General features: G+C 44.8%; 1 protein-coding gene across 2 annotated transcripts in view; it reads right to left on the minus strand.

Moving 5' to 3' along the window:
- The window catches only part of SLC12A9 (solute carrier family 12 member 9), a 52,561-nt gene extending 51,365 nt beyond the window's left edge, over positions 1 to 1,196 (minus strand). For both annotated transcript variants that reach the window (XM_082257200.1, XM_082257199.1), the window contains exon 1: positions 1,144 to 1,196. In XM_082257200.1, coding sequence (XP_082113326.1) covers positions 1,144 to 1,165 — 22 coding nt within the window. In that variant the 5' untranslated portion in view covers positions 1,166 to 1,196. The remainder of the gene's footprint in view (positions 1 to 1,143) is intronic.
- Positions 1,197 to 10,596: the final 9,400 nt, after the last annotated feature.

The following is a 10,596-nucleotide window of genomic DNA, read 5'->3' on the forward strand; positions in this document are numbered from 1 at the left end:
TCCATCCCACAATATACACTGTATAATATACACCCCCTCCATCCCACAATATACACTGTATAATATACACCCCCTCCATCTAATATACACCCCCTCCATCTAATATACACCCCTTCCATCCCACAATATACACCGTATAATATACACACCCTCCATCTAATATACACCCCCTCCATCCCACAATATACACTGTATAATATACACCCCCTCCATCCCACAATATACACTGTACAATATACACCTCATCCATCCCACAATATACACCGTATAATATACACCCCCTAAATCTAATATACACCCCTTCCATCCAACAATATACACTGTATAATATACGCCCCCTCCATCCCACAATATACACTGTATAATATACACCCCCTCCATCCAACAATATACACTGTATAATATACACCCCCTCCATCCCACAATATACACTGTATAATATACACCCCTCCATCCCACAATATAATATATACCCCATACATCACACAGTATACATCATATCATATACATTGTAGCATCCCACAATATACACTGTACAATATACACCTCATCCATCCCACAATATACACTGTATAATATACACCTCATCCATCCCACAATATACATACACTGTATAATATACACCCCCTCTATCCCACAATATGCACCATATAATATAAACACCCTCCATCCCACAATATACATCCCCTCCATTCAAGAATATACACCATCTAATATACATCTCCTCCATCCCACAATATACACTGTATAGTATACACCCCATCCATCCCACAATATACACCATATAATATATACACTGTACATTGCACAATATATGTTATATAACATACACCATGGGGGATATTTACTGGTGTAACTGTGCATAGTAACCAGTATCTAACTTCAGCTTGTTCAGCTAAGCTTTGACAATAAAACCTGGAAGCTGATTGGATAATTTGCACACCTGCATCAGTTTTAGTAAATCTCCCCCATACATCATATAATATACACTGTGTACATCCCACAATACGTACATCATATAATAGACACCCTGTACATTACACAATCTATATACACATTATACATTTCACAATATACATCACACACAATGTATCCGATCACCCACAACACACAATATACACTGTATACTTCCTATATACACACACTGCATCCTGAGCGGTGACATCCAATGTACACACACCCAGCTCTGTGCTGCACCCCCCACCTCCTCTTCCTGGTCAGCTGACAGATCACATGACCCGCCCTCCCCTTATATCTGCTGAGCTATACAAAGACTCCATTCACTGAGATACAATGTATAACCCGGAGAGAGACAATGTATTCTCTGCGTACTCCTCTGTACACACCGATCACATCTACACTGCATGATACTATGTATCCATATACACCGATCACATCTACACTGCATGATACAATGTATCCATATACACCGATCACATCTACACTGCATGATACAATGTATCCATATACACTGATCACATCTACACTGCATCATACAATGTATCCATATACACCGATCACATCTACACTGCATGATACAATGTATCCATATACACCGATCACATCTACACTGCATGATACAATGTATCCATATACACCGATCACATCTACACTGCATGATACAATGTATCCATATACACCGATCACATCTACACTGCATGATACAATGTATCCATATACACCGATCACATCTACACTGCATGATACAATGTATCCATATACACCGATCACATCTACACTGTATGATACAATGTATCCATATACACCGATCACATCTACACTGCATCATACAATGTATCCATATACACCGATCACATCTACACTGTATGATACAATGTATCCATATACACCGATCACATCTACACTGCATGATACAATGTATCCATATACACCGATCACATCTACACTGTATGATACAATGTATCCATATACACCGATCACATCTACACTGCATGATACAATGTATCCATATACACCGATCACATCTACACTGCATGATACTATGTATCCATATACACCAATCACATCTACACTGTATGATACAATGTATCCATATACACCGATCACATCTACACTGCATCATACTATGTATACATATACACCGATCACATCTACACTGCATCATACTATGTATCCATATACACCGATCACATCTACACTGCATCATACTATGTATCCATATACACCAATCACATCTACACTGCATGATACTATGTATCCATATACACCAATCACATCTACACTGTATGATACAATGTATCCATATACACCGATCACATCTACACTGCATGATACTATGTATCCATATACACCAATCACATCTACACTGCATGATACTATGTATCCATATACACCGATCACATCTACACTGCATGATACAATGTATCCATATACACCGATCACATCTACACTGCATCATACAATGTATCCATATACACCGATCACATCTACACTGCATGATACAATGTATCCATATACACCGATCACATCTACACTGCATGATACTATGTATCCATATACACCAATCACATCTACACTGTATGATACAATGTATCCATATACACCGATCACATCTACACTGCATCATACTATGTATCCATATACACCGATCACATCTACACTGCATGATACAATGTATCCATATACACCGATCACATCTACACTGCATGATACAATGTATCTATATACACCGATCACATCTACACTGTATGATACAATGTATCTATATACACCGATCACATCTACACTGTATGATACAATGTATCCATATACACCGATCACATCTACATTGTATGATACAATGTATCCATATACACCGATCACATCTACACTGCATGATACAATGTATCCATATACACCGATCACACCTACACTATATGATACAATGTATCTATATACACCAATCACATCTACACTGCATGATACAATGTATCCATATACACCGATCACATCTACACTGCATGATACAATGTATCTATATACACCGATCACATCTACACTGCATGATACAATGTATCCATATACACCGATCACATCTACACTGTATGATACAATGTATCCATATACACCAATCACATCTACACTGCATGATCCTTTATATCCATATGCACCAATCACATCTACACTGCATGATACTATGTATCCGTATACACCGATCACATCTACACTGCATCATACTATGTATCCATATACACTGATCACACCTACACTGCATGATCCTTTATATCCATATACACCAATCACATCTACACTATATTGTTAAAAGTATTGGGATGCCTGCCTTTACACACACATTAGGGATGAGCTTCAAATTCGAGTTGAAGGTAAGTTCGACTTGAACATCGCTAATTCGATCGTTCGTCGAATGACGAACAAATGCGCTTCTTCGTGGGAAATTCGAGTTTCCCATAATGCACTGCACGCGCGCCCTAATTATGTGATTGGCCAAAGCATGCACCCTGACCTCATGCTTTGGGCATTCAAATGATCTCTGCCATGATTGGACTGAAGGCAGGCTGCCTTTAGCCAATCATGGCTAAGGGGCCAAGTACACGCCCCACACTACATAAAGGGCTGCTCGCGCAGCCGCAGCGTGTAGTGTGATTGTGCGGTGATCAGACAGGGACAGGCACGCGGTTAAGGCAGGGAGAGAGTAGATTTTTTTGGAGTCAGACAGTGCAGAGAGACATTCCTAGCAGTGTAGGGAGGGATAGGTTCCTGTGTGAGGTAGGGATAGATTTATTTATTTACATCAGATACCATACTTGCCAACTGTCCCTTTTTTCCTGGGACAGTCCCTGCAAATAGGAGCCTGTCCCAGGTAATTTATATTGTCCCTGGAAGTGCCTGTTAGTCGGGCTGCCCATAAATGTTAGGCAGAAGTAGTGCAGCTGAATGGGAGACTTATTCCATCTCTGCTACTTTGGCCTTAAGTTTGAAATTCCCTTTTTAATTTCCTGTATTTCTCTCTATATTGAGTAGACCCTATAATCTGATAAATAGGCGAGATTAATTATGCAGAGTGGGCGGAGCTTTAGGGAAGTGGGTGTGGTAAGTAATTGATAGCTGTGCTGCAAAGTGTCCCTGGAAATTTTTTTTAAATGTTGGCAACTATGCAGATACCAGTCAAAGTATTGTTCATCGGTCAGTTTCTGCAACATTCTATAATATTCACAGACCTGTAGGAATAGAGATCACTTCAGATAGCCGCCACAGTAACCTTGGCTCAGTTGTGGATCTTTCTATAGGGATCACAGACCTCTAGGAATAGAGATCACTTCAGATATCAGCCACAGTAACCTTTGCTCAGTTGTGGAACTTTCTATAGGGATCACAGACCTCAGGGAATAGAGATCACTTCAGATATCAGCCACAGTAACCTTTGCTCAGTTGTGGAACTTTCTATAGGGATCACAGATCATCCATCTATAGGATTATAGATTACATCAAACATCAGTGAGAGTATTGATAATTAGTCACTTGCGTACATCTATAACAACCACAGCTCATCTATAGGGCTATCAATTACATCATATCAGGTCATTGAGTATCTATTGGTCAGTTGCGTTTACCCTTTATTGATCTGTATCAACATCATGACTGAGGCCAACGCTCACAGGCCACGAAAAGAGGGCAAGCAGCCTATGTGTCCATTGTGAAAAGTGGTGGTCACAGTCAACATAGTGCATCCTCTGCAGGCGGGGCACACCCATCCTTTATTTCTGGTGCTGCCTCTGCTATTCCTCCACAAGATGTGTAAGAGTTGGTGGAGTGCATCAATAAGCCATCCTCATTCTCCTCTGACACTCACGCTCCAAGTAGTTTGCCTTCCACCCCAACTGCCAAAGCGGCCCATTCCACAGGCTCCTTCTCCACAGCTACTCCTTCAGTTGCCCCACCATCATGCACAGAGAAGTCACCTGAACTTTTCGATCATAGTGTCAGTGACATGCTCTTGAAGGATGTGCAATTTGAAAGCTGTGATGTTGGTTCCCAGGTTGATGAAGGGAATAATGTGAGCCTAGAGAGAGGGGGTGACAATGAAAGACAACAGACCAGCATTCATGTTGCCACAGCTGAAGCATATTGCCAAGTTTGCCCAAGTGACGAGGAGGGAGGGGATGATGAGGTCACTGACTGTACTTGGGTGCCTGACAGGATAGAAGAGGAGGAGAAAGAGGAGGGGGAGGATGAGGAGGATGCACAACTCCAACGAGGCAGTATGTGCTCCAGGGACCGCCATAGCAGTAGCCAACCTATTGCGTCACAGCACAGAGCTCCACAGGTGTAGGGTGCTGCAAAATCCCAGCGGACTCCAAAAAGTTCATTAGTGTGGGCATTTTTCAGCACATGTGCAGTAGACCGCAGCTTTGCTGTTTGCAACATCTGTCTAAAGCGGATCAAGCATGGCCAGAACACCAGCTTGGGCACTAAATGCTTGACAAGGCATATGACGACCTGCCATACAGTCCATTGGCAACAGCACCTGAAAGAGGCAGCAGATCAAAACAAGCATACACCAACTTGCTCCTCATCTACGATCTCTAACCCTACTATACCTCATGCCTTCTCAAATACCAGCATTGAGAGGGATGATGGTATAGTAATGAGTGGCACAGAGACTTGCACCCAATCTGCTAGCAGTACACCACCGCTTGATTTGAGCAGCAGGCAAATTTCGCTACCCCAGGATTTGAACCATAGAAAGAAATACTGTCTCAGCCATCCACATGCTCAGCGTCTTAATGCAAGCTTGGCCAAATTGCTAGCATTACAGTTGCTGCATTTTCAGTTGGTAGACTCGGCTCCCTTTTTCAAATATATGGAATGTGCTGCACAACAGTGGCAGGTCCCAAAAAGGCATTTCTTTTCACGTAAGGCCATTCTGGCTCTCTACCGTCATGTGGAAGGTAGTGTTTTGGCCTCGTTGGACAAAGCGGTCAGCAGGAAGGTGCACATTACTGCCGACTCTTGGTCCAGCAGGCATTGACAGGGATGTTACATTTCTTTCACGGCTCACTGGGTAACACTGCTGGCAGCTGGGAAGGATGCAGGACAGGGTTCGGTGTTGCAGCTTGTTTTGCCACCCCGCTTCCAAAAAGCTGGTGCTGGTTCTGCCACATCTGGCTACTTCACCACCTCCTCCTCCATGTCCTCTTCTGCTTAATTCTTCTCTGCAGCAGCAGTGCTCCCTAAGCATTCAATGGGCTACACAAGCAGTCAGGCTAAAAGATGCCACGCTGTGCTTCAGTTGGTCTGTCTAGGGGATAGGAGTCACACCGGTGCAGAGATTCTGTCAGCTCTGCAGGGGCAGGCTCAGAGATGGTTGGCGCCATGACAGCTTGAACCAGGAATGGTTGTATGGGACAATGGAACCAACCTTCTCTCCGCCCTCCGACAGGGACACTTGACACATGTTCCATGCTTGGCACATGTTCTGAATCTGGTGGTGCAGCTTTTCTTAACCAGATACCCGGGCTTCCATGCTGATCTCTGCATTGGGGGAATCATGTATGCTGGTCACTGCATTGGGGGCACGCACGCTGATCTCTGCATTGGGGGAATCATGTATGATGGTCACTACATTGGGGGCACACACGCTGATCTCTGCATTGGGGGAATCATGTATGCTGGTCACTACATTGGGGGCACGCAAGCTGATCTCTGCATTGGGGGCATGTATGCTGGTCACTACATTGGGGGCACGCACGCTGATCTCTGCATTGGGGGCATGTATGCTGATCACTACACTGGGGGCACGCATGCTGATCTCTGCATTGGGGATATGTATGCTGGTCACTACATTGGGGGCATGTATGCTGGTCACTACATTGGGGGCACGTATGCTGGTCACTGCATTGGGGGCATGTATGCTGGTCACTGCATTGGGGGCATGTATGCTGGTCACTGCATTGGGGGCATGTATGCTGGTCACTGCATTGAAGGGGGCGCGCACGCTGGTCACTGCATTGGGGGCATGTACGCTGGTCACTGCATTGGGGGCATGTACGCTGGTCACTGCATTGGGGGCATGTACGCTGATCTCTGCATTGGAGGAATGGTATGCTGGTCACTGCATTGAAGGGGGCACGTATGCTGGTCTCTGCATTGAAGGGGGCATGTACGCTGGTCTCTGCATTGGGGGCATGTACGCTGATCTCTGCATTGAAGGGGGCATGTACGCTGGTCTCTGCATTGGGGGCATGTACGCTGATCACTGCATTGAAGGGGGCATGTACACTGGTCACCGCATTGAAAGGGGGTACGCTGGTCACTGTCCACTGAAAGGGGGCACGCTGGTCACTGTGCATTGAAAGGGGGCATGCTGGTCTCTCTGCATTGAAAGGGGGCACGCTGGTCTCTCTGCATTGAAAGGGGGCACACTATACCTTAATTACTGAAGGCCCCTTTCACACTTTTGCGACCTCAAAGTCACACAATTTTTTACAGCGTTTTTTGCCGCAAAGCAATGCCTATTACATTTTTCTGTTTGCGCCCCCCCATAAATTTTGAGCACCAGCCGCCACTGGTACAAACTAAGGTACGTAGGTATGGACCATAGGGTGAGTACCTGGATAGAGAACTGGCTCCAGAGGAGAGTCCAGAGGGTGATGATTAATGGGGAATACTCGGATTGGGCGGGTGTGGAAAGTGGGGTCCCCCAAGGTTCTGTCCTGGGGCCAATCCTGTTTAATTTATTCATAAACGATCTAGAGGAGGGGATATCCAGCACAATCTCTGTATTTGAGGATGATACTAAACTAAGCATGCCAATATCTTCAATGCAGGATGTGGAAACCTTACAAGCAGACCTGAACAAAATAAAGGGGTGGGCAACTACATGGCAGATGAGGTTTAATGTTGAAAAATGTAAAGTAATGCACTTGGGTGTCAGAAACACGAAAGCAAGCTACTCACTAGGGGGGGAACCTCTGGGTGAGTCTAAGATGGAAAAGGACCTGGGGGTACTAGTAGACAACAGGCTTGGCAGTGGCATGCAATGCCAAGCCGCTGCAAGCAAAGCCAACAGAATACTGGCATGTATAGAAAAGGGAATTCACTCCAGAAATAAAGAGATTATTGTCCCACTCTACAAGACTCTGGTCCGGCCACATCTGGAGTATTCCCTCCAGTTCTCGGCACCGGTCCTCAGGAAGGATGTGCTGGAACTGGAGAGAGTCCAGAGAAGGGCAACAAAAATAATTAGGGGAATGGAGGACATCAGCTATGAGGAAAGACTACAAGCATTGAACTTATTCTCTCTGGAGAAGAGACGCTTGAGGGGGGATATGATATCAATGTACAAATACTGTACTGGTGAGGTGATGACCCTAGCATAAGGAACAAACTTTTCAGAGAAAGGGAATACAATAAGACACGTGACCACTCACTAAAACTAGAGGAAAAACGGTTTAACCTTAAAATACGTAAGGGGTTCTTTAGTGTCAGAGCAGTAAGGATGTGAAATTCTCTTCCACAAGCAGTGGTATCAGCAGGGAGTATCGATAATTTAAAAAAAACTATTAGATGGGCACCTTAAAGACCACAAAATACAGGGTTATACAATGTACGGTTAACAGCAAACACACACACACATCATAGGTTGAACTGGATGGACTGATGTCTTTTTTCAACCTCACAAACTATGTAACTATGTAACAATAGTACCTGACCTCACAAATGCGCTTCTGGAAGAATGGTCAAACATTCCCATAGACACACTCCTAAACCTTGTGGACAACCTTCCCAGAAGAGTTGAAGCTGGTATAGCTGCAAAGGGTGGGCCAACTCAATATTGAACCCTACAGACTAAGACTGGGATGCCACTAAAGTTCATGTGCGTGTAAAGGCAGGTGTCCCAATACTTTTGACAATATAGTCTACACTGCGTGATACTAGATATACGTATACACAATTCTATCCAGACTGTAATCAGACTATTCATCACACCGCACTATATAATACAGAGTATAGAAAGCACAAACAATAAAGTCTAATAGAAGTAATGTTATTAGTTATGTTCCTATCATTACTCTTAGGATGGGTCTGCTTGCAGATTACACACAGGAGGTCAGACTGGTCAGGGAAGAGGCGTGAAAGTGGCGGAGAATGCGATCGCTGTGCACAGAGGACATGTGATGGCAATTGGTCACACGTGGTGAATCATGTGCCTGTTCCTGACTCTCCTCATTGCTGATGGCTGTTCAAGTTTCCTCCAGCAGAGATTTCCTGTCTGGGGAATGTTCACACGCCGATTCATAATATTTATAAGAGATCTGAGCGTTTCCAGCTCCTCAACACAGTAGGGCTGCTCTGCGAACAGTCGTAGATGACATCCCAACCTGCAAAAACTCATTTCAGGAAGGTGGCACTCTGAGACCCTCCCCACCTCCCCACCCCCTTCCCCCCACTAATTTAACACAACTAGAAGATGATCAAATGAAAAGAAATCAGTATACAGAGGTTTACTTCTGAGATATAATAAAGGAACACTCAGGGATTTGAAGTGGTCATGTTGGTAGGAGTCAGAAACACTGCACATGCTGGGATATTTACAATTATGTGCTGGGGGATAGTTGCACTCCTAGCACATATGACTTAGGCAGCCAGAAAATGTATGAACAAGGACATGACATTTTATTATGACAGAACACAACTAGGTATTAAAAAACATATTGCAACAATTTACACACGCTAATGCATGGACCAATCCTGTCAAAGGGGCCTAAGGCTGCTTTCACACAAATGCACTGCAGAATACCTGCACCTCAACTGTCCTCAATCTTCACTTCTTCCTCAGGATTCTTGCAGGTATCGCTGGCTGCTGCTGTTCCCCAGGTGATTGTAGCTGGTGGCTGCTGCTGTCTGTCCTCCAGGGCTGGTACGGATGGCTGGTACTGCTGTCTGGTACTGCTGGCTGGTACTGCTGGTGGGTACTGCTGGCTGGTACTGCTGGTGGGTACTGCTGGTGGGTACTGCTGGCTGGTACTGCTGGCTGCTACTGCTTGCAGGTACTGCTGGCTGGTACTGCTGATGGGTACTGCTGGTGGTTACTGGTGGGTACTGGTGGGTGGGTATTTCTGGCAGGTACTGATGGTGAGTACTGCTGGCTGGTACTGCTGGCTGGTACTGCTGATGGGTACTGCTGGCAGGTACTGCTGATGGGTACTGCTGGCTGGCACTGCTGGTGGGTACTGCTGGCGGGTACTGATGGTGATTACGGCTGGCTGGTACTGTTAGCTGGTACTGCTGGTGGGTTCTCATGGTGGATACCGCTGGCTGGTACTGCTGGCAGGTACTGATGGTGGGTACTGATTAGGGATACACCGATATGTTTTTTTCAGGGCCCATACCGATATTTTTGTCACAATGTATCGGTATCAACCGATATGGGCCAATATTTTGTACATTTAAAGTTTTGAAGAATAAAGACAATTTTTTACACAAATCTGGTACTGAACATGTTAATTTTTGTTTATTGCTTAATGACTGGCTTGCTGGAACCCTGTGGTGGTTGGGTTACTGGCTGGCTCCCTGTGGTGGGTGGCTGACTTGCTGGCACCCTGTGGTGGATGGCTGGCTGGCTGGCACACTGTA

This window comes from Pelophylax lessonae (assembly GCF_965119305.1).
Source record: "Pelophylax lessonae genome assembly, chromosome: 4".
Taxonomy (NCBI): domain Eukaryota; kingdom Metazoa; phylum Chordata; class Amphibia; order Anura; family Ranidae; genus Pelophylax; species Pelophylax lessonae.